The 25,032-nt window shown below is 54.9% G+C and overlaps 1 protein-coding gene across 1 annotated transcript in view; it reads left to right on the forward strand.

Moving 5' to 3' along the window:
* The window catches only part of CHST8 (carbohydrate sulfotransferase 8), a 66,128-nt gene extending 41,631 nt beyond the window's left edge, over positions 1-24,497 (forward strand). The window contains exons 2-3 of the mRNA XM_068528944.1: positions 22,800-22,837; positions 23,391-24,497. Of these exons, the coding sequence (XP_068385045.1) occupies positions 22,800-22,837; positions 23,391-24,497 (1,145 nt within the window). The remainder of the gene's footprint in view (positions 1-22,799; positions 22,838-23,390) is intronic.
* Positions 24,498-25,032: the final 535 nt, after the last annotated feature.

Raw genomic sequence — 25,032 nt, forward strand, 5'->3', positions numbered from 1 at the left:
GCAGGAAGTTTATTGGGACTATATCATGACAGAGGACAGGAGAGTTAAAATAGCTTTGGAGCAAACTAAACGTTTACTGTTGTCCATTCCAAGTCAATGTGAACTGTTTCTGATACTTTTTTTTGACAGAGATGGAAAAGAACCTATTTGTCAAACCATGGTCATATACCATGTACCCAAGGCCACGTAAATCTAGCAGATACCACACGACACAGTGATTACAATTGGGGCTACAACTTGATAGAGTTTGCAGCAATCTCCTGTCTTCCTCCAGGACTCATTTGTCATTTGTAGGGACTAGACTAGTGAATTACATGGCGATTTGATGGTTTGACTACTCCTGCATCTTTTAGGTCTTTAAAGGTAGCACTAGTCTCTGCCATTTCCCCAGGAATGGCAAAATGGAAAATTAAATATTACCTTTGATTTAATATCTTGGCTCAGGGATATGGTAACTTCCAAAGGCTTCCCAGGTATTCCTTACTATGGTAGCTCTTATCCCATGGGTCAAGGACATGGGGGTTCCGCCAACTATCACATATGTCCATTTCAATTGTACATTCAGAGATGGGGAAAATGATCACTGGGGTGGGAGAGTCTGTGAACCTGACTTGAACCAGATATGGGCCATTTATTACCTGGTCCCTATATTCCCTCACTCTACCTGAAAGGCTACATGTCAGGTTCCCAAGAGCCAAGTCCCTAGGTGTAAATGTCAACTCAGACAAAAATCTAGAAAAGTTTAGATGTCATTCCCCCCAACCCCTGCAGTGTGCATTTATCCAAGTAAATGGCTACCAGTCACTTTGAGGAAGGACTACTGTGTACACTTGCCATGATGACATAAGGTTCTTCCTCTTGGGGGCCCAACCTCCCCTCAGTCATTGAGTTCTGGATTTGAAAACTGGTTCAGGGATTGTGCCATTTTATTGGATCAGTGGCCCTCAACCTCCTGATTGTCCATCCTTGGTTTCTTTTGGTTGTATATATTGGTCAATACCCTTGTTGGCTGCCCATCTTATTGCCCTTGGGATGCCGTGTTCTATTAACCTTCTTCATAGCTTTCTGCAGGCCAGCTTCTCTTGGCTGACGCTCTGACATCGCTGCTCATTAAGATTCGTTTATGGTGGCTAAGCACCACCACGTGGGTTGTATTATTTCAGGAGCCTATCGTCTCCCATTGATATCAGGGAGTCCTGATCTATAATGGCATCTCTTTATTCAGCCCTGTCCTACACAGGAGGGCCACCACTGAGCTTCCCATTGATGCTGGTGCCTGTCTCACCAGTGCATTCTCTATTGCTTTAGACAAGGGAGTACCCTGCAGGTCCTCCTACAAAACTCAGTCATGTGGTGAGTTCTCTAGCCTTTCATAGATCAGCTGGCATGTTCACCTTTGTGAGCCTTTTGATCTCTTCCTCCACTGTCTGTCACAGCAATTCTATTATTTCTGCTTCATTTGTGTGGGCCATAGCCTTCTCTGTGTTTCTAAGAGCCATCCTAGCAGCATGTTAATTAACATCATCACCTGGGGGGGCCTCGCCATACTCTTAAATCCTGTATCCCAAGAGAATGCTCCCCTATAAATTGTTCCTCCTTATCCAACTTGATGTTCTGCTTTCTTATCTAACACCCGCAGAATCTGTGTATACTCCTGGCTCCTGCCCGTGCCTGTTTTATGGATACTTCCCCTCTCTCAGGAGTATAGTCCCTTTTCTCCTCACATACATCAATCCAGATGTGCCCATCCCATTTCTCAGGCTCCCGTTCCTTCTCCATCAGGTGCCTGACATTGCTGAGAATGAACCGTCTCTGCAGCTCTGCTGCTCCCACTATGAAGTCCTGGGGCTGGTCCTCCTGCTGCAGAAGACGAGAGTCTCCTGATAGGCTGCCAAAGAGGCAATAGCCAACCAACTCCGTTGTCCCTAAATTCCTACGTGCCCCATATTTCTCAAACTTCTCATACATTTTTGTATACACCAGTGCATTTCCTTCCACTGGTATGCCATCCTAGTTCACCACCAGTAAAAATTTTAACGATTGTATTACTGCCTCTTGCCAGGGACAATCTGTTGCTCCAACTACCACCAGGTCCGTGGTCCTCGTTGCTGGCTGGCCATCAGGTGATTCAGATCTAACACCTCATCTCAGCATCTGCTTTCTCAGACCACTGGCACCAACTGTCTGATTCCTTTGGAGCAGACTCTGAGGAAGTGCAGGGAACGTGTGGCGGAAGGTGTTCTCTTGGATCAGCACCTGTGCGGGAAGGGAGAGAAGCAAGAGTGGGCAGAGGAAGAAGTCAGACTGTGATTTAGTCAGCCAGCCCCATATGGAGCTTTGGAGCAGGGATGGCCCTGAACTGATGCAAGGAGCTGGAGCCTTCATACTCTGCATCAACCAGTTACTGGATGCAGGCAGCCCCAGGGAAGATGCGACCTTGGGTGAGGCGACTTTCTGCAGCCGGGAGTAATCTCTGGAGGGAAACTCGGGGAGCAGTTTTTCCAAATTGCTTTGCTTACTCAAGTATCACTGAAAATTAGCCGTAGCTAATGTTACTGAATTCACTTCTTTTTTCAGTTTTATAAAAGTCTTTTCCTTCCAGGAATTGCCGTTTGGTTTCTGAGATACAAGCATGATCTCTAAAACGGAAATGGCAGGTTTTTTTTAACATGGCACTTCAGAGTTCTAAAATATGTTCACACAATTTTTTATCGATTTAATTGAGGTATAATTTATACACAGGAAAACACATTCATTGTGCGTTCTGACAAATGTATACCATCATCCCAATCGAGATATACAACATTTCTTTCATCCCAGAACATTCTTTCATACGCCTGCTCACTCAACTTCCTCCGCGCCCCCATCCCCCGGGCAACCACCGATCTTATTCTGACTCTAGAGATTAGTTTTGCCTGTTGTAGAATTTCATGTAAGTGAGATCCTGCAGTACATACAGTGTGGCTTCTTTTGTTCAGTGTGAGGTCTGTGAGCTCATCCATGTTGCCATGTGTATCGGTAGTTTGTTTCTTTTTACAGACAGTAGCATTCCATTGTATGGATATGCCACAATTTGTTTATCCGTTCATCTGTTGGTAGGCATGTTCTTAGAGTTTACTGTCACGGCATACCTGGACACAGGTAATGCGGTCCTTAGTGAAGTTCAGTAAAGGGGTGTGACCTTACACAGCCGTGCAGCCTTGAGTAGCTTAGGAGGGGGGCTCCATGAGCCAGGAGACCGGACATCACTTCACTCCAGCATCACTTAACCAAAGAGCCCTAGGAAACAATGCTCTGGCCAAATAACTGGTGCATTTTGTAATTTCTTCCAAGGCATGTATTTTTCTAGAAGATGCTCTTGGCATTTTCTTTGGATGCTACTTGAGTTAGTGTCCTGCCAAGCAATATTAATTCTCCTTTTTAATTCAGGGTAATAGTAATTGAGGGGCAGACCTGCAGAGCAATGGGTTTGGGCACATGCATGTCAAACGGACTATATATCATGACATCAGACATTTCGAGAAAATTGCTTTTCCTCCCTGAATGCCAAGTCATAAATAATTTCAGGTTGGGAAGAGCTCTGGTAAGCATGTGCTTGACTCCAGGGAGTGGCCTGTAAATATTGTGAACTGTAGAATAAGAAAACGAGGGGACAGATTTGTGGGGTCACTTCTAGTCTGGATCTTGCTATAACTCTTTGCCCCGCCCAGATCTGCTTTCGCAGTGATGCACCCATCACCCGCCACCGGAAGTGTGGGCTGCTGATGGCTCACAGCTGCACCCTTAATTCAGAGATTTGACTTCGGCTGACAGGAGCCTCATCTGGAAGGTGATGCCTTCCTCCTGGAGGTGACCTACAACCAGACACACTCTGGTTAACGTGCTTTGGGTGCAGGGGACAAACCGAAAAAACCCTGATTTGTAGCACTTTCCAATGTCTGTGGTGTAACTACTCCCACTGTGGCCAATTCCAGGCTACCTTGCAAAAATAAATAAGTTGCTTAGGAGTGTAAGCACGTGCCAAAAAAAAAAAAATGACATTTAAAAGGCATGGGAATGATAAACACAGAATTCAGTGTAGTGGTTATCCTGGCCAGGTACCAGGGATGTCTGAGGGGCTGAGGGAGTCTGGGTGATACTGATACTATTAACAAAGCTCTGCTTCTTAAGCTTGGTCGTAGATACTTGGATGTTTGTGCCCTTTTTCTTTGTACTGTGTACATTATATGTTATATATCTTCTTTTGCGTGAATGAAATGTTTCATGACAAAAGCAATTCTAAAGAAGACTTTTAAGCTTTGAACTCGTCTTCACCTACACACATAAGGCATGGCTTTTTGGTAGAGACTGTGGAAGCAGCTTGAAGGCTGGTCTTGACTCTCCCTGCGTCTGCCTGCTGGGTGCAGCTACAAAGTTTACACCCCTAACAAGCTCTAAGTGTGGTCCCGTGGATGGAGATTCCCATTTCTCTCAGGATGGGCAGCAGGAGGAGATGAGTGAGGGCCTGTGGACAGAACTGCCCTGTGCAGCACCTCCTCCCATCGAGGACCAAGGCATGCTGCCCTCAGGCCTGAGGCTAGATCTGCGCCCACCTCACCCAAATCAGTTCTTCTTTTGACCCGGAGGGGCTATTAGAGCCAGGCCATCCCACTGTGTGATACTTAGCATTCGGATCTAAATTTGCCCCTGGTACTTAGCAGCCCTGGGCACTCTGCTTTTCATCTCCCGTGGATGAGCTCCTGCCACCCTCCCCAGAGTCCCCCTTATCATCCCATTTTCCACGTGAGGAGATGCAGGACCGGAGCGAGTCTGGAACCGGGCAAGGCAAGAAGTGGAAGCCACAGCTTCCGGCAGGAGGGCTTGCTCTTGCAGCCACATGGTGCCACCTGCATTCTGGTGCCAGCGCCACTGAGCGGCTGTGGCCCTGTCCCCTCCAGCAGCCCAGGTTCCCTTCACCAGAGCCTTCCTTCCCCGGGGTTCACTTCTGCTTGCAGCCTGGGTCGGGCTCCCAGCTGAAGAGGGGAAGATGAGGGTCTGGTCCACACCTGGGCACCCAGGAGCTCTACCATCTGAACACAGTGGCTGCATGCCCCTTCACCAGGTTGTTCATGTCGCCCTTTCCTCTGGGGGACACATTCGTCTGTGGGTACCAAGCCACTGATTTCCCATTATAGAGTTGGTAAAACTGAGGCCGCAGGCCAGTGAACAGCTGCTGCTCATGGGCTCCGTGGGGACTCTCACAGCTCAGACCCTCAGGGCCAGGCCACCTTCATTAATGCAGAAGCCGGTGCAGTGAGGGAGCAGGGACCACAGCCCAGGGGGAGGCAGCCAGGACTGAAGGCAGACAGCCAAGGAGAGTCTAAAGAAGAAACTCAGGCTGGGAAGCTCACGTCCCACAATTGCACACAGATGCCTGAGGGCGTCAGAGAAGTTCCAGAAGCTGTTTCAGATACGGCCCAGGCTGAAGCTGGAGGGAGGCAGCAAGGAAAGTCCCCACCCTGAGTCAACCCCCTGAGAGGCCGTGTGGAGTGGGAGTGGAACGGGGGAGCTGGGTGCTGAGGAGAGGGAGCAAGGGCAGCCCGTGTCCGTGCTCAGCAAGACCCTGAGAACGCAGTAGGCGGGGAGGAGAGCAGCCCCTGGGGCCAAGGACCACTGGGTTTAAATCCCAGCTCAGCCACTGACCAGCTGTGCGCCCTTGGGTGGCTTAACATGTGTGCATCTCTGTCTCTTCATGGGTCAAGTTGGGTCAAAATAACACCGACCTTGTGGGCTTCTGTAAGGGTCCAGAGCTTCTACAAGGGTACCTGGAATCAACAAATACCCTCACTGACAAGGACAACAGGGTCGGTGCGGGAGCAGAGTGGACTCTTTCCTGGGTGGCCCCCAGGGCGGTCTCTGGGTGCGGTGGGTGGGCTGCTGAGGTGGGAGACCCAGCCTTCTAGGATCAGAGCCCCAGGGAAGGGAGGCAGGGGCCCCTTGCAGAGGGTGGGCACGTGCAGTGGGCTCACACAGTGCTGGGGTCTTGAAAAGATTGGGGTCATTGCGCACATCAGGCGAGGAGGGGCCGTACCAGGCGCTCAGATGGGTGGCTCCTGCCCTTCCTCTGTCCACAGGCTGCATCACCTGAGTCCTGCAGGGCCCAAGAGCCTCTGTGAAGCCAGAGCCTGGGTTAAGGGTGATCCCAGGCAGCTGACGTGACTGAGGGGCCACAGCACCCAGACGCAGGCCTGAGGGGTCAGTCCTGGAAAGACCCAGACCCTGCACCAGGGTGGTCTATCAGGCCTGCCTGGAAAGTGGGGTCTCTCCCCAAGGAGGAAAGGGCAGGGGTCTGGAAGCTGAGAGAGAGAGAGATGAGGCCTGGGAAGGGTATCCTGAGCAGGGTGGTGACAGCATGGGGGCACTAAGGAGACCCTGATGGGGTCAGGGAGTCTGTGACTAGGGGAGGTTACCGAGTGGGGTCAGTGGGGGTCGGAAGGATGCGTTCTTGGGCAGGGGCCTGTCACATGTCCACGGCTAGTCACAGCTGAACTCAGCTTTTCCAGCTGCACACAAAACTAGGTGCCCTCACCGGGGGCTCTGGTCCCCAAGCAAGGGCGTGTACTGGGACAGACCCTTTCTCCTTAGAGTCTCTTGTTCATTCGTCTCCAGAGCTGCCTGGGCCACCCCTCCCTCCACAGCCCCCTCCCCCAGCCTTGGACCAGGCCATCCAGTCTGCAGAGACTCTGCCAGAGGAGAGTGCCGCAGCCCCACTCTGCCAGCAGCCAGGCTCCGGGGGCCCACCTTCTCAGCTCCCTGTCAGGGACCCAGAACTATTGATTCTCTTAATCGGTTGCTCATAGAGGACCGAAGGGAAAAAAATTAGCAAAGCAAAATAAAACATTCCTTTTAGCTTTCCACAAGTGTGGGCACCAAAGCCTCATGGTTCTCCTATGAGACCCTGGACACCGGGTGTCCACCCCCGGAGGAGGGAGAGGCAGCCATGGGCACTGGTCCAAGCCCCTCGGACTGAGCTTCCCGCCCAGGACAGCCCTTATGTCCCTCAGCCGCAGGTAAGTGCACCCCCTGCCAGCCCCCCACCCTCCCAGCCATGCCAGGGAGGGCCTGAGGATTTCATTATGAGCTCAGATTATTATCAAGTACAAGGGGGAGTGCAGGGGACGTTATAAGCTCTCCTTTTAATAATGAATCCCATTTCCTCTTGCAGTTGGTTTTCTTGCAACAGATGCTGTTGCAGAAAATGGAACAAAATGGAAAAGACGAAAAGGCGAGTAACTCAGCCCCAAAGCATTCCCAGCAGATGTCAGGGACGGCAGGGCACGGTGCCCGAGGCCCGCCCACCGCACCCTCGCCTGGCACAGAGGCACGGCTGCTGCCACGGCGACCCATATGTTTGGATGAGTCTCAGCTTGGCTCGGTATTGGGGAAGCTCGATATTGGGGAAGCGTGGAGCCGCCCTCCCGCTGTTCAATAACTGATGACCATTTTTCTCCAATTAAACTGAAATTGAAGGATCCTCAGACTTAGACACCCAAGTAAAATAATTAGTGCTTAAAATGTTAATTGTGCTCAGATGTGCCTTTGCCTCTGGAAGCTGTCTGCAAGTGAGCATGCAGGAAGGCAGTCCTTGGTGGAGAGAGCTCTGCCCCCGTCCACCCCCTGCCACTGCCCAGCAGGCTGGCCTCCCCAGGAACCCCAGAGTGGGCAGCACAGGTGCTCATTCTGTCCATGTGATGCCAGCGTGATGGCTCTGTGAGACCTGCTGTGACCCCCTGCCTGGCCAGCCCACTGTCCCCAGACACAGATAGGCAGTGTGGTATAATGGTTAGAACAAGGGCACAGAGTCAGACAGGTCTAGCCTGGACCCCGGCTCTGCCACCCACAGGGCCAGCAGTGTGGACGCAGGCAGCATACGTGACCTCTCTGAGATTCATGCTCCCATTCATGCAAAACGGGAGCAAAACCTCCCCTGCTGAAGTGCATGAGACACCCTTGGGTCCTCAGCACCCACCAGGTCCCAGATGATTCATTCCAGAAGCAATGGACCCCTTTCACCAGGACCAGGAGGGTTGGGGGTCGAGGGCAGGGCCATTGTGTTCTCTCTTCGTGGGCTGTGCAGCCTGCTTCCCCTGGGAACGGCTATTCTTCTGAGAGGAAAGGGTGTGAGGGCCGCCCACACCCTCCACGGTCCCACCAACCTGCTCACCAACTAGGGGAAATATCTCCCTGCCTCTGGAGAGGATTCACCCTGCCCCGGGCATTTCCTGCTCGTGACTCTGCCCACTAGTGCGCCCCAGTTCTATTCTCTGCGGAGACGACACGTGTAAGAGGCTTAGGCTCCTTCATGCTGTGCGTCCCAAAGAAATCCACTTAGATATTCCGTGTTCCCTGATCCCCCGCATAATAAGATTCCTTTATCTCTTGTTGTCATGGGAAGTATATATTAACTGATTAATATTAATGTGTTGGCCGATTAATATTAATACCGAACCGGTTCATACTTCACAAGGCAGGGATGTTGATGAGCGCTGCAGAGCCCAGACAGCTGTTGGGTTTCGGCAGATCCCGGGGGAGATGCTGACCCCCTCCGCCGCGCCTCATTATGGACACCATGTCATTAGCGGTGTTTGTCAGAGCTGGCATAGAAGTGTGTTTGGACTCTGAGTGTGGCAATTAAAATCCTTGCCATCCAAGACAGCATATTTTATCATTTAAATAGCATTTTTACATTCTCCTAACATATTTTCCCAGTAACGTTGTTGAATTAGGTGATAAAAGGTTATTTCTTGCTTCTGAAGTTGAAATACGTTACCATTATTCCTTATCTGCCTGGAATTAGAAAAGTTTTGGTATTATATGTTCTGAAGTTTTCATTATCAAAATTTGCCGGACTTTATAAAACAAACAACATTTTTTGGGGGGGGAGGCCCTTGTTTTAATCAAAGATGGACAGAAGCTTTGTCTTCTGACATATTGGAGATTGCTCTCAGCATCTGGTGGAAAGGCAAGTGCCATCTTTTGAAGCGGCCAGGATGTACACTCAGGGCTCAAGGTGGGTCAGAGGGGGTGCCGGCTTACCTTTGATTTGGAGCTGTTACCTAAGCCACCTCCTGACCATCAAGGAAGCCAAAGATGGTCAGGGACTGAGCTTCCCGTCCATCTTGCCCACAGGGAAGCCACAACCAGAGGCTGCATCTCTGGCCAGTGGGGCTGGACTGGAGCCTGCCTGTGTCTGTGTAGCCTCCTCATCCGTCCGTCACCCCTCCAACTACCCACCTGTCCAGTCCTCGCCCAGCATCCATCTCAAATCCCTTCCCTGATTGACATATACACACTACTATACATAAAATAGATAACTAATAAGGACTTACTGTATAGCACGGGGAACTCTACTCAATACTCTGTAATGACCTATATGGAAAAGAATCTAAAAAAGAGTGAATATATGTATGTGTGTAACTTTCACTTTGATATACAGCAGAAACTAGCACAATATGGTAAACCAACTATACTCCAATAAAAAACATTTTTTTTGAACTCCCTTCCCTGGACCTCAACCCATCCATCCACCATCCACTTTCCATCCACACCCCCATCCACCAACCATCTACCCACCATCCATCACCACCCACACGCCATCCTCTTCCCTTCCCACCCAGTATCCTCTGTGCTGTCAGTGTGCCACTCACGTGCCATCTCCCCAACCATCACCTGTGCTGCATCGCGTCTGATGTGGAAGACACCCTCTGTGCACTACATGAGCCTCCCCCCACCCTGATTTCCCCACCCACACCTCCCAGTTAAATGTGCCATGAGCAGCGGCTGGGGCCAATACCTGGTCATGCATCACTTTCCCCCAGTGCCCAGCATCCCTGAGTCACCCCGTCTCATGACCTCCAGCGGGCACACTGTCTTTGATGTGGCATTTAAGGCCATGGGGCTCCTCCGAGAACACATCTCTTTGCCTAGGAAGAGAGTGCCAGAAGAGCTGCTGTGTTCCCGTGGGATCAGCAGACCTCCCCCCAGAACTTGACCCCAGTCCTGCCTCCTCCCATCACCTTTCCCCCAGTTTGATGCCAGGGACAGGATTCATTTTACCAAGGAAAAGGCTTGGACTCTCACAGACTTCCGGCCAGAATGGAGCGTCAGCTGGTCTGGTGGGAACTGTCCAGGTTGCTCTGTGGCAGCCCCTCAAGTGTTCGCCCTCCTTGCGTGCCAACTCCAGCCTCTGCCCTGCCTCACAGGGACAGCCATTCCCAGCCATTGGGGGCATGGGTGACAGCCTCTCTGACAGAAGACTTCAGCGAAGGACGGGAGCTCGGGAAGCAGGGCTGTGGGTTTCTTCCTGAGCCCAGGCTGGGGTCCTATCTAAATCCTTGGCCAACCTTGAGGTTGACTTCATTTCCTCTGAGCTCTGCTCTGCAGGGTGATGTCTCGGGGGAAAGAGATCACTCTCTGTTGACCATCTGAGTGAGAGATGCCAGCCCAGGGGTACCTGTCTGCAGCCCGATTGGCCCTCATTCTTCCCAGAAGCTCAGCCCTGCAGAGCCATTCTAGCCTGGGCCATCCAGGTCCTCCCCCCACCCAAGACAAGGCTGCAGACTGGCAAATGGCCCCAGTGTGCTCTGGAAGCTGTCCAGTGCACAGAGGAACGGCATACATGGGTTCCTGGGCCCTGACCTCAGCTGGCTTGTGCCCTCAGTCGGGGATGCAGCAGGGGAGACAGTGGTTGAAAGCTGGAAATGATATTCTCAGGATGTCCACCACCCGTGAGCCTCCTCCAGCGCCCAGAATAGTGCCTTCCTGTGGATTTCCAGCTCTTCTGAAACCCCTGCCATCTCCAACCACAAACTCTCACAAAAACCTCAGGCATTCACGCATCCCTCTGCCTGATGCCACGTGTGTCCTGGGCACTCCCTGCCCCACATGAGCTACCACACAGCAGCCCCTCGTTCTGTAATCACCTCCCTAACGAACAGAAAACACTCTAGTCGCCGTTGTAAACATCCCTGGTGTGATTTATTGCCATCATCACAATATTTTGTTTGGAGCTGTAAACCTCCAGACATAAATCAAGTCATTAGAAGGAATGATGTTTAATCCTGCAGAAGAAGCCTCGGTGGGCTGCGCTGCTCTCACCCAGCCAGAGAACCATTCATTCTAGAGAGGATGGCCCCAAACACACCCACGTGGGCAGCCCCTCATCTGCACCGCACACAGGCATAGAAGGACAAGGCACGAGCCAGGTTGCTTTTGTTTTGTGGGATTGCACATTCTCAACTGCAAAGAGGTGCCCAAAACGCACGCCCAGTAATCCAGACAGGAGTCTTAATTCCGAAGGAAATGCACACAGCCGGAAGGGGCTGCATCTGTGCCTTTGATCCGTGCTCGTCGTCCTGAGAGCAGCTGCTGGTTGGACTTCAAAGGAAGCAGAAAGACAGCTCAGGATATCTTCTTCAGCTTTCTGTTCACAGTGGCCCTCGCCACCCTGTGAGCAGCTATCACACAGGGACCACGTTCTATTTGTAAAGCGGGCGGGTCTAACTTCCAGAGCTTTGCTGCCAATGTGCAGGCCAAGGCTAAGAGGAGAACTGAGCCTTGAAGGGAACGTTCGGGGACCTCAGAGAGTGCCTGCCAGGAACCCAGCAGCCCCCGTGCCCCACCCAGGCAGTTCCCTGTGAAGGGTGCCTCTCAGAGTTAAGGTGACATCCCCAAAATGCTGCTGGCCAGAGGGGCACTGGGGTCTCTGCTGCTTTGGCAAATTCTAAGTACACATGACAGTTGTGAAAATGCTGGATGATATTTCCAGTGTGTAGTTCTACTTCATATTCTCGTGCTCAGAGCTAAGAAGGTATTGTTATGCAGTGTTATGTTGGCTCGTGTTTCAAGGATGTCGGAAGTTTGGGCTGGGTTGTGTCTAGACACTGTTTCCAGCTTCTATCTGCAGGCCTTACTCGAGTCTTGGGTCTCTGGTTCACGATGAACAAACCCAGGGTGTTGTCTTCCCCCGTTAGCTCCTCCCTCCCCCTGGACCTCCCCCAGACAGCATTATGCGGGGCACCCCAGACACTTCCCTCGTCGTCCTCACCCCTCATACCCCTGACTCACCAAGCCCTCCAGCCCTCCCACCTGGCGGTTCTCCAGAATCTACCCTCCCCTTTCATCTCCCTGCCCTGCGTGAGTTCAGGCCCAGCATTGCTCATCTACATTAGGGTTTAAGAATCCCGATCAGTTTTTCCTCTTCCTTTAGGCCTTCGGTTTCTGCAGGCCATTCCCCAGTCGCCTCCAGAAAGACCTTTGAACACGCAGCCCGCAGGGCCCCTCTGCCCTCCTCTTTTTTCTCAGCCCTGCAGTCAGTGCCCCAGGATTGGCTACCTTTCGTGAGCTGGGGGCTGGGGACACAGGGCCTGTGGGTCTTTGCATGAGTGCGTGATGTGGGTGTAGAGCCCAGCTCCAGCACGCTGTGATGGAGCAGTGGGAGGATAGGTTTTCTGTGCTCCCCAGGATGGCTGGGGATGCCATGGTCAGCCCCCAGCCAGCCAGGTCCACTGCTGGCTGGACCCCAGGGTGATGAGCTGTGCAGAGCCAAGAGCTGGCCAGACAGAAGGGAGAGTGAGTGGGTCTTAGCCAGATGTCCAGGGAAGGTGGCGTCTCCACAGCCAGCCGCTGCCAAGGCCAGGATTAATGCCTTACCTCTTGGAGGACCTGGCCAAATCCTCAGGCCGAAGACTTCCTGAGCTGCTGGTGGCCCGGTCCTTGGCTGGACTGACTCCACTTTCAAGGCCCTGCCTTGGGGTTAGGCTTAGCTGTGGACTGCAGCTCTCCAGACCCATGGCAGAGAACAGCTGGGTTGACTGCCAGGGCCCCCTGCCTCGCCCTTGCCATCTGTGAGTCACCAGGGGCTCAGTTCTGCTCAGGGGCACACAGGATGATCCCTGAAATGCCACTGCCCCTCGGGGAGGCGGGGGGGTCCCGATGGTGCTGGAGGAGACTGGAGAGAGGATGGGCCTGGGAGGTGCTGGAGTCGGGCCCAGGTGCCCCTCCGGGCACGATCAGTGGACAGCGTGACTGCCGATGCATGGCCATCTGGGGCGGCCCTCTGAGGACCCGCGCATCCACCCCTGAGCCCCTGGGCGGCCCTTTGCAGTCTCAATTGCAGGAGCCCGACTCCCCCCTGGGAACCTGGGCTGCCTCCCTCACCGAACGGCCCCTGCAGCAGGTGGGGGGCCCTTCGAGGAAGCACCAGCTAGGACGGATTTACTGTTGTGGCTCTTCCGGGTATCGCAGGCAGCAGCTGTGATGGGTCTGACAGCCACAGGCCAGCTCAGTAATTGATGCCGCGGCCGGAACGTCACATCCTTAAGCCGGCTTGAGCCGGCCCGATCATTATCTTGTGGCCAGGCCATTGCGGTAATGAGGCTGCCCCGCCGGCGGCCTCTGATGGCCTGACCCGGCTCCGGCGAAGGAGAGTCTGTCACAGGCCTGGGCCGGTCGGTGTTGTTGGCATTTTCCCTGCAAACAGGCAGCCCCTCAGTGGGGCCGTCTCAGCCTCAGGCTCCAGAATGACTCACCGTTTTTATTTTCTGGCAACCCCCAGCAGGATCTCACCAAATTAGGCCCCTTCCTGCAGAGCTGGCTGGAGACCAGTCACCAGGGGCCCCTGACAGCCAAACAGGAGGAACGTTACATCCATCCCATTTAACCTGGTCACAGCGACTCAAGAGCCGGAGCCGTGGCTCCCCGTGGGCTGTGGACAAAGGTAGGACTCAGGCCAGGCCCACTGCCTGTGCTTCAGGTAATTGGCTGCGTCTGCCCTGCTTTCTGTCCTCTGGAAAGTGCTGGTCCCACACCATCGCCGACCCCAGAGAGCCACAGGCCATGGAATGTGCCGCAGCTCATACACCTGCCCCCTATCGTCCCTCCTTCAGCTGCCCTCTGGACATCTGCACTTGGGAGACCCGTAGGCATCTCAGACTCAATGAGGATCTGCCCCCCTTCGCAGGAAGTGCCACCAGCACACCCCTGCTGCTCAAGCCGGAAGCCAGGATCCCTGACTCCGCTCCCAGTCAGTCCCCAGGTCCTGCTGACCCAGGGGCCCACTGGTACTAATCCACGAGGGCCCAACTCCACGTTTACATCAGTAGCTTGGAATCTGCCATGGTAGGAGTACCTACACAACGGAAATCAGCAAACACTACAAGTTAGGCTGCTCCCCCACCCCGCCGCCCACGGAGCCAGTTGTTAAACATTTACCAGCACACCTCCTACTGCCGACTGTTCCTCCTGAAATAGTCTTCACACATTTCCCCACTTTCTACCGTCGTCACCTGGGGCCAGGCCTCAGACATGTCCTGCCCGGACAATGGCAACATCCGCGGACCAGCCTTTCCACTCTGGCTTCAACTCTTCCTCTCAGAATCACTCGAATTCAAAATAACTCGCAGCTCAAAGCCCTTCTAGGCTCCCCGTGGGGCCTTAGGAGAGAAGTTAAGGATCTGCTACCTTTGCCGGGACCAGACGGCCCCTTTCTTGCTGGTCCTCCCTGCAACCACCATGGTCCTGCCATTGCTGGACACCCTTCAGTCTCTGCATCTCTGCATCCCATGAGCCGTGCTGTCATGGTCAAGGCCATCGACCTCTGCCAGGAATGCCCTCATTACCTTCAGGTGTCAATTAATTGTCACTGCCTAAGGGAGACCTCACCTGATGCCCTGGACTTGCTGGCGTCCCCCTCCACTTGCCGCCTGCCACGTCCTCCGTGACTGCCATCACACGTGGAACCACTGTTCAGCGCCTCACCTCCTGTAAACTCCATGAGGGCAGGGCCACGACTGTCCCGTTCATGGCCAAGACGCCGTCACTGGTGCCTAAGACACTGCCTGGCACGTACAGTGCTCAGTCAGTGTGGAGTGAAAGGACAGACGGTGGTGGCCTGCCTGACTGTGTTCTGCCACCAGCTCCCACGCTGCAGGTGCCGCCGGGGGGCACCGTGACTTTGCCGGCAAGGGTCACGAGCTTGGTTCTTTCTCATCTGCAGCAGCATTCACTAGCTCCTGCTTATCCTTCCAGGCCTATGTGTGCTGAAGGAATACATAAAGGGAAGGAAAGGCATGGCTTGCTCTAAAGCATGTGCCACGTGCTCCCAGAAACCATACATGGACGTGAACATAGCCTCCCCGCCCAGCAGGCCGCAGCACACAGCAGGAAGCGTGCGTGTGTGCGGCACAGAGATGTGGTGTGATGCATCCCCTTGGCACACGTGGTGCAACAGCACGACGTACCAGGTCCTGTTCCAGGCAACGTGCCTATGTGGGGGCGCAGAGCAGTGCATGGCACGTGCGCTGGGGCCACACACACACCCTGAACGTGGTGGAGTCACCCCCAGGCTCTGACACAGGAGAGCCTCGAAGTGGGAGCTGGGGACCCCTCCCCTGTGGACAGGCGGGCACACAGAGGATGCCCAGGGACCCCCCCCCGCCACCCAACCAAGTGATGGGCAGATGGGTAGGGGTGGAGCGGCAGGACAGCTGTTGGCTTTGCAGACCCTCTAACTGGCTGGCTGGTTGACTGACGGGCAGCTCCAGCGCTCCACTCTGACAGCTCCAAGGGAATTCACAGCCAAGGCTGAGCGGACAAGGAACTACCCAGTTGAAATGTGGATCCTAATCTCAGAGGCGAGGGAATGGAATCGCTAAACAAAACAAGTAGCGGTCCGAGCTGTCAGGTGCCCATCAGGCCAAGACGGGAAGATTCCCGCTTCCCTCCCCGGCAGACAGGTCCCAGAGGTCCTGCGATCGTGCGGGAGCTGGGCTCAGGGAAACTCAGCCGGGGCGAAGGTGTCCATTTGATGGGAATACCAGCGGCCGGTGGCTTCTATCCTGTGTGCTCTCCCTATGCCCACCACTGCATCGTTTCATTTACACCTTTGTGGAACTGGGAGAGGGGTATTTTTATCCCATCTTCCTGGCGAGGAGACTAAAGTTGAGTGAGGTTAAGGTCACACAGCAGTGTTCTCGTTTTCTTTTCTCCTTCTTTTTAAATATGCTGACCCCTTGTTAAAAGCTGTGACTCAGAGTGGAGTCTCTAGGTTAAGGGAGAGGAAGCCCTTGCTCTGGTCTGGGGCCAAAGGTGACCCCACTGTGAGTTTGGTTGTCTCAGAGCAACTTGAAGAAGTTCTCCCCACCCCCCAGAGGCTGAGGCAAGAGGACAGAGCCCTGCAGGGCCACCTGCTGTCCCGCCCAGGACCATGTGTGGCCTGAGCCCCGCCTTTCCCCAAGGTCCACACTGACTACAGAGCCACCTTTTGGTTCCAGGAGCAGCCGGCACCTTTGTCTGGGGCCCCCTGCTGCCTGGAGCCCCATTTGCCTGCCCTGGGCCCTGGGGGCAGCAGAGGTGGCATGGCTGTGAGCTGAGGCCCTAGCAGAGAATTTAATGAGTTGAATTTTCCAGTGAACACAAGTGAGAATTTAAGGCCCTTTGGTGAGGCTTCTTCCATCTGAATTCTGTGCCTTGAGTCCAGGCTGCCCTCTAACTGCTGAGTTTTGCATCAAATCTGCATAAATTAACAATCTGCCCAGATGAAGGGAGCAGCTCGCAATGAGGCAGACAGAGGCCGAGGGGGCGGTCAGGAGGGCTTGCCCCTCAAAAGGGCAGAGCCTGAGCTGGTGGGAGAAGAGCCAGAGGAGATACAGCCACTGCGAGGACCCAGGAGCAGGCCCTGGCCAGGTGGCCCCCAGGTGGCAATGGGAGGGAGCCAGCTGGGTGTGTCCTAGTTCCGACCACACAGACCCCACACAGCCGGGGTGGGGTGGACAAACCCTCAGCCGGCGCAGCTCCTGTCTGCATCCGGCTACTCGGCTGGCACCTGCCACCCAGACACACAGACGCTTCTCAGGCTACCAGGCCGAGCCGGAGAAGCCCAGCCGGAACCCTGGGCTGCACAGAGAAGCCCAGCACCCGTCCCCCTCTCCAGGGCCAGCTCTCAGTCCAGGAAGCCTCGGCTTTTTCACAAGCGTTTACTGAGCTCCTGCTGTGTGCCAGACCTTGTGCCAGACTCTGTCTGACACAGTTTCTGCCCCAAGAACACGGAGAACTAATACAATCCTTCGTTACTAATTGGACCACCCAACCCAGCAAGGGAAGTGTTTTCTCACCTCCTCCAGGCTATTCTTGCCCAGTGCTCTTAAAGCCCTCTGAAGTCGCTTCCCCCCTGTTATGAATTGAATTGTGCCCCCCCCCCCGCCAAATAGGTTGAAGTCTCAGCCTCTAGTACCTGTGAATGTGACCATATTATAGGCTCTTTGCAGATGTCATCAAGATGAGGTCATTAGGGTGGGCCCTAATTCAAAACGACCAGAGGAGAAGGGACAGGTACATAAGACAGCCACGTGAAGACAGAGGCAGAGGTTGGATCTAAATTGCCACAGCCAAGGAACATCTGGGGCAGCCAGAAGCTGGACGAGGCAAGGAAGGACCCTCCCCTTGAGGCTCCAGAGGGAGCAGGGCCCTGCTGACGCCTTCATTTCAGACATCTGGCCTCCAGAACTGTGAGAGAATAAATTTTTGTTATTTTTACACCAGCCCGTTTTGTGGTACTCTGTTACAGCAGCCCTAGGAAACTAATACACCCTCTGTGAGGGTTAAGTTTATATGTCAGCTTGACTAGGCTGTGGTGCCCAGATGTTTGGTCAAACACCAGTCTAGATTTTACTGTGAAGACATTTTTTAGATGTGATTACCTTTATTTTTTTATTTTTTGATGTGGACCCTTTTTAAAAGTCTTTATTGAATTTTTGTTACAATATTGCTTCTGTTTTATGTTTTTGGTTTCTTGGCCCCGAGGCATGCGGGATCTTAGCTCCCCGACCAGGGATGGAACCCGCACCACCCCCTGCGTCGGAAGGTGAAGTCTTTAACCACTGGACCGCCAGGGAAGTCCCTAGATATGATTACTTTTGAATCAATAGACTTTGAGTAAAGAGATTACCCTCCATAATGTGGGTGGGCCTCATCCAATCAGTGGAAGGCCTTAGGAGACGAGAAGGAAAGAATTCTGCCTCCAGACGGCCCTCAGACCCGAGCTGCACCATCAGTTCTTCCCTGGGTCTCTAGGACGTGGCCTGCCCTGCAGATTTCACCCATCCTCCACAACTGCAAGAGCCAATTGCTTAAACTAAACCCTCCTCCACATATATATATCCTATTGGTGGTTTCTCTGGGGGACCCTCATTCAGAAACCTTTCAGACTCCCTGCAGAGTGGGGCCTCGCAGCTCCCTCAGGGTCTCTCCCCTGACCCGAGCAGCCAGCACATGCACCCTGGCTGCCGTTTCTCCTGCCAGCATCCCAGCCTCACACCTTGTAGCTCATCACCGCTTGCGTGAGGTCCTGCACACTGGCCAGCCAGGCAGGGCTGCCCCAGGGCATGAAGACCTTTCTCCCAGTACACATGGTAGGTACAGGATCAACTTCTTTCTAATTGGGATATGGAAACAGCAGAGCAGGGCAACGGTGTTCATCCCACCAGATGCAACTGCCAGGGAGTCTGGGGTGGGACCGATGCTTGGAGGCAGGATCTCGCACGTGGGGCAACCGAGGTGCAGTGGGGGACTTGCCTTTGGTGTCTCTCCTGGCTCCGCCCAGCCTGAAACCCCTGGAGTTTCCTGGCCTGATGGGCAGCATAAGTGAACATGTGGGTGGACAGCACAGATGGGTGTGGGGATGTCCATCATGCAGACTCAGCCGCCGGAAGAGCCAGGCTGTGGAAAAGGAGCCAAGGAGACCCAGCTCAATGCAGGACACTCGGGGGAATCCAAGGACCATGAGTCTGAAACTGCGGACAGGGCAGGGACTTCGCACTTGCACTCACAGCCTGTGGCCCCTCCTGGCCCCTCCAGTTCTCTCCCATCTCTGTCCCTCTTTGTGGCTCTGACTCCTTCAGGACAGCCGTGCCTTCCCCAAGGCTGCAGTGTTTAGAGTGGCAGGACCCTCCCCACTGCCCATCAGGGCCCAGGGCTGGGACTTGAGCAGCCAGAACAGCAGTCACTCTCCTCAAATGACCAGCCTGGGGCTAGCGGGTCAAGGGCTCATGAGGCAGCCTTTTCTAGGCACTTGGGTCCTGTTTTGACCCACGTCAGTGTCACCTGTCTACACAGCCAGACCGAAAGGCTGGTCCCCAGCCCCCACACCCAGTGGGTCCTGGGCATCCAGGATTGGGACTTCTGAACTGAACCCAGCAGGTCTCCCTCCTGTGATTCACAGAGGAGTGGTGGGCTAGGGACCGTCCTCCCCAACAGCCCACATGCCAGTGACCCCCCTCCCCAGCTCTGCTGCAGACCCAGGCTGCATGGCCTAATTATAGGGCTGGCCTCTCACTCTCATCAGTCCCTGCATCCCCTTGGCAGGCAGCCAGGAAGCTTCTTCAGCCAATGGAGGGCTCACAGTGTGGAGCGCACTTGGCAGCCCCAATAGCTCACACCGTGTTTACTCTCACCGCTGCTCACTGCTATTGTACTGCATGTGCTTCAACCACTCTGCGAATCTCCTCTGTCCAGAAAGAGAAAGTGGTCGTTTATTTCTTTCCGTACAGGGGGATAGGGCTCCCTTACAGGTTATTAATATTATGCTGAAGGGAGAGGACAGGTGACTCAGACTCTGAAAGCAGAGGGTGTACATGACTGGCCTTGGGGGTTCCTGCAGCAGGGTAGGCGTGAGGGAGACAGGCGAGGTGAGACGCAGCATGGTGACATTGGATGGAAGAGAAGACTGGGGGCGTGGCCTTTATCTACCTCTTAGACTTATTTGGGGGCTGGGCAGGTGGTGTTACGTTGAGGCCAAGTCCCCCATGGCATGGGTTCCGGGGGCTCCTGGTGACAATACCTTCCTGGTGGTGCAGCAGAGGCAGGGCCCTTCCCGGGCTGCTCCCTGGAGCTGTCCAGGGTCCTGAAGTGCAGCTCTCTGGGGAATGCGCAGGCCCCAGGCTCAAGATGCCCAAGGCTCCTCCTGGCCATCACATGCTCAGAGCTGGGGGTGGTCTTTGCTTCAGCCTTTATCTGAACAGTGTGTGAAAGAGCAGCTTCCTCCAAGAAAAAAGTAAGGACACTGGGCCCCTGGCCAGCGGGGCCATTTCCGGCCATTTCTGTTACATTTCCTTCCTTAAGTTCCTTTATTCCAAAGTGGCCATGTGGGATAGGCTCACAGTCTGCAAACAAGCTGCCATACGTTTAAGGGTCACGAACATGCAACTTGTGTCAAACTCAGGCTCCACATAAGATCTGTTGTTGGGTTTTCCACAAGATAATTGTTTTTTTTCAAAGGGGACAATTGCAACCAGGTTGGCTTTGTTGGGCAAAAGTGGCCAAGAGCTCAGGAGACTCACCCAGCCCTGGGCTCTGTCCAGCAAGGACTTTCTCTCCAGGCTGGGCTCAGAGCTCTGGCCTGACCTGTCTTGGAAACCCTTCAGGCTCAGAGCCCTCCTGTGCAGTCTGCACAGATAAAAATGGGTCAGACCTCACAGCCCACCACCCTCCAGGCTGAGGGGATAGAGCTGGTGGGAGGTCACAGCCGTAGGGGCTGTGACTCTGTAGGCATATCCTCATCTGACTTCACCTGCTGGCAAGATGCCTTTTGTAAGTGGCTCCTCAACCCCATTCTCGGCCAAATCTGGCACGACTCATTTGCTCCAGAAAAGGAATATAAATAAGCACCATCGCACCTTGACAAGTTGACAGGATTGACAAGCAGAGTAAATTCCTGTGTCTGAGGCTCTGAGGAGGAAAGGTGATTTAGCAGAGCCAGCTGCCATCAGAAAATAATTAAGGAAACCCGGCAGCATGAAGGAAAACTGAGTGTGCAGAGGGTCCCTTCTGGTGAAGGGATCTGTGATCATTGGCTGCAAGACGGAACGTGCACGTATCAGAGGGAAATGAGCTCAGGAAGCTCATGCTGGGGACTGCCACCTGAAGAGATGTGGAAGCGCGCGGGGAAGGGGGGGGGCGGCAGAGGGAAGGAGGCTCTGGGCTGAGAGGGGGACCCTTTGAGGGGCTTAATTCTAAGAGGCTCCTGCCTCAAGGTCAGGCACCCGCTGCTCACACCCCACCCCCTGAGGGGTGCAGCCAATTCTACGTGCAGCTTCCCCCTGTCCATGGAAGAGTCTGGAAGGCCTGTTTCAGGGCTTAGCCACATGCACACACACATAATGCACATAAGCTGGGGGATGCCCAGGAAGGTGTGGACACTCTGCCCTTTGCCCAGGGAAGGGTCATCCTCTGGGCAAAGAGGTCAAAGAATAGTATTGCAGAGAAGAAAGATGCAACATAAGTTGTGCCTTCACCTCCACCTGTCTTGGGACTCGGATAAGGTCCAGGCAGGCTCGGGGAATTTAGGTTTTCCAGGCTAGGGGTGACCTCACGTTCCCCCACTCTCACTTGCAGATGAATGAAGGAGAATTGTGGGCACATCCTCAGACTGACCAGTATAAGGCCAGGGTCATAGCAGTGGCTGAACCTGTAAAAATGGACCTCACAAGGAATCAGCGGAGTCCCTGGGTCAGGGACAGAGGACCTGGATGTCCCCTCGCCAGCTGGGCTCCAGCCACTGGACCTCTGCCGTGTACACAGAGACAGCAGGGGAAGTGCCTTCAGAACAATCCCCACCCCCAACAGCAAACAGAAGTCAGTCAGGTGTGGTCAACATGGCGCCCCACTGTGCCAGTTGGAAGTTGGAGCTTTCCGCTTGTTTAAAGGATGGCCGGTTCTGACTGTGACTGTTGCTTTTGGCAAAGCCTCAGAGCAGAAATGTCCACTCACATGGCACAGGGGCAGGAAGAACCCCGATGCCTCAGAGGCCAGGCTGGGATGGGGAAGGAAGCCAAGACTCCTAAATAGGCTCCCCCAAAGGAAATCCTCTCGTTCTCCTAGGACCTCCCCTGAAAAGGACCAAACTGGGGCCAAACGGAGCAAAGCAAAATCCTCTCCTCTGGTCAAAGATTCGACTCCCCAGAGCTTAACCTGAGCGGCCCCCGCCCCAGCGCAGGCAAAGCACCTCCTTGGTGGGCAGAGCGAACAGTCTGGAGTGTGGCCAGTGATGCACTTATCTCTCTCCATCTCCCCCTAGTCGCCAATAAAGGCTCACCAGGCAATCAATCACTGTGCTTGCCTCTCTTCAGCCCTTTGGAGGAAACCAGGGTGAGCAGGATGAAGCCAGCTCACCCCAGAGCCCCAAGACCAGCTGAGATGGCCAAAATCGCAAAGCAGATGCCGAGGTGAAGGAACTTTCTGGAGCCAGTGGGCAGGCCCAAGTCGGAGGGGGAAAGAGTGTGTTGCACTCCCAGGCCTGTGTGCCGAGGTATGGTTGCGAGTGTGTCATCTTCAAGCACAGAAAGGCTAGAGCTAGGGCAGGGTACAAAGAGAAGACGGACAGACCTTCCCGAAGGGCCCTTCCCCATGACTTAATGAAAGTGTGAGGTGGGGGCAGGCTGTGAGGTTCCTGGCGGCTCCACTGGGCAGGTATGTGGGCATCCTTGGGCAGGGCGCCTTCTGGACCCTCCTGATGGTCACATCAGGAGGTGGGACACCCAGAAGTGAGCATCAGCTGGGAGCCAGTGGGACCAAGTCTCTGCTGCACTCCCACTCTCTGCATGGGTAGGAGAGTGGAGGGGCACTTGCACCATGCCATGCCTCTCCTCCCACCCACCCTGAACTGCCTTTTCCAGCCCAGGCACCCACAGTCAAGAGCCTGTAAGCAGGTCCCTGTGGACCACATGATACTTCCACTGCTAATACTATCCTCTCTGTTTGCTTTTCAGGAATAAAGTTCAACATCAGGCCACAGGAGCCCCACAGCGTGAGTTCTGAGAGTCTGATGAATCTCAGCATGGGCAACCTGGGGAAAGTTGGGGAGGGCAGGGAAGGAAACTCAGAGCTCACAGTAAATCCATTCTTGGAAAGGAAAATGTGTCCTGTCTTTCCCAGGAGCCTTGGGAACAAAGCCTGGGACCTTGGACCCATGAATTTCCCTTTCCCGTTGGAGGGCGGCTTTGGCCTGTGCTGATAGAAGCTTTACCTCTGAGCCTGGCTCCTCCAGGCCACCAGCTCCCCCTGCCCCTCGTCACCAGGAGGCTATTCCTGGGAGACCTGCGCCATCTTGTGGCCTGAAGGACACTTGCACCTCACACCACGGCCTCTTGAGGGGAGAGCGGATTGTGGGGGCTGTTATGGGGGCTCAGACCAAAGGGGTCGCGTCCTGCAGGGCCAGCCTGTCCCCCTCCCCCTCACCTGGGAAAAAAAGCGGTCTACAGAGGGGTCAGGGACCCCGGCCGTGGCGAGGGCCTGACCTGTGTGACCCTCAGTGCCAGCTGACCTGTCCACCCTGCTAACCAGTTCTCTTCTTGCCCCAGGACCTCCCATCAGGCAGTTCCCAGGATGGTGACTTTAAGGCACCCACAGAGAGGGTCACCCGAGACTTGCCCAGCCGGGCACCGAGGGGCCTGAACCTACAGGTGTCCCAGCAGCCTCAAGCCCACCTAAACGTGGGGGCCCGTCTGCGACCCCGGCAGCGCCGCCGGAGACTGCTTATCAAGAAAATGCCAGCTGCGGCGGCCATCCCGGCCAACAGCTCGGCTGGTACGTTCGTCCGGCCAGCACCCCGGGCCCTGGACGGCCGCTGGGTCAGCCTGCACCAGAGCCAGCAGGAGCGCAAGCGGGTGATGCGGGAGGCATGCGCCAAGTACAGGGCGAGCAGCAGCCGCAGGGCGGTCACGCCCCGCCACGTGTCCCGCATCTTCGTGGAGGACCGCCACCGCGTGCTGTACTGCGAGGTGCCCAAGGCAGGCTGCTCCAACTGGAAGCGGGTGCTCATGGTGCTGGCCGGGCTGGCCTCGTCCACCACCGACATCCAGCACAACACCGTCCACTACGGCAGCGCCCTCAAGCGGCTGGACACCTTCGACCGCCAGGGCATCCTTCACCGCCTCAGCACCTACACCAAGATGCTCTTCGTCCGCGAGCCCTTCGAGAGGCTGGTCTCTGCCTTCCGCGACAAGTTTGAGCACCCCAATAGCTACTATCACCCCGTCTTCGGCAAGGCCATCCTGGCCCGATACCGGGCCAACGCCTCTCGGGAGGCCCTGCGGACGGGCTCCGGCGTGCGGTTCCCCGAGTTCATCCAGTATCTACTGGACGTGCACCGGCCCGTGGGTATGGACATCCACTGGGACCACGTCAGCCGGCTGTGCAGCCCCTGCCTCGTCGACTATGACTTTGTGGGCAAGTTTGAGAGCATGGAGGACGACGCCAACTTCTTCCTGAGCCTCATCCGCGCGCCGCGGAACCTGACCTTCCCGCGGTTCAAGGACCGGCACTCGCAGGAGGCGCGGACCACCGCGCAGATCGCCCACCAGTACTTCGCGCAGCTCTCCACCCTGCAGCGGCAGCGCACCTACGACTTCTACTATATGGACTACCTGATGTTCAACTACTCCAAGCCCTTCGCAGACCTGTACTGAGGGGCGGGGCCAACTGGCCGTGGGCGGCCCAGCCCCACCCACTCGCCTGTCCGCAGGGGCACCCCACGCTCCATGGCTTCTCACCTGGCAGCTGAGATGCACCCAGAGCAACAGGGCTCTGAGGAGGCGAGGAGCCGTGCCTGCTGGGTGGTGCAGGCCCTTCAGTGGGGGACAGAGGCCTAGGCCTTGGATGGGGACCCTGGCCTCTGTCCCATACCCGCTTCCATACTCCTCAAATAAGGAAGATGCCGGGGGGTGAGCTGGACACCCCAGGAGTCCCAGCTGCCCATACCCAGCTCTACCAAGAGTCAGGATGACCAGGGAAGTCTGAGGCCCAGAGGACAAAGGCCCCAGCTGTAAGGGATTTCCCGCATCCCTTAGCCATTGCCTTGTACCAAACCACAGGGTTTGCAGCTTTTCTATGACCCGGGGGGGAGGTTCCCTTGGAATGAGGTTCCAGATAAAGCACATGGTTTCCAGAGCAGCCGTGTCCATACTCTGTGCGTGGGTGGGGAAACACAGGGGCCCTTCCCCG

Source organism: Eschrichtius robustus, chromosome 19, assembly GCF_028021215.1.
Source record: "Eschrichtius robustus isolate mEscRob2 chromosome 19, mEscRob2.pri, whole genome shotgun sequence".
NCBI classification, from domain to species: Eukaryota; Metazoa; Chordata; class Mammalia; order Artiodactyla; family Eschrichtiidae; genus Eschrichtius; species Eschrichtius robustus.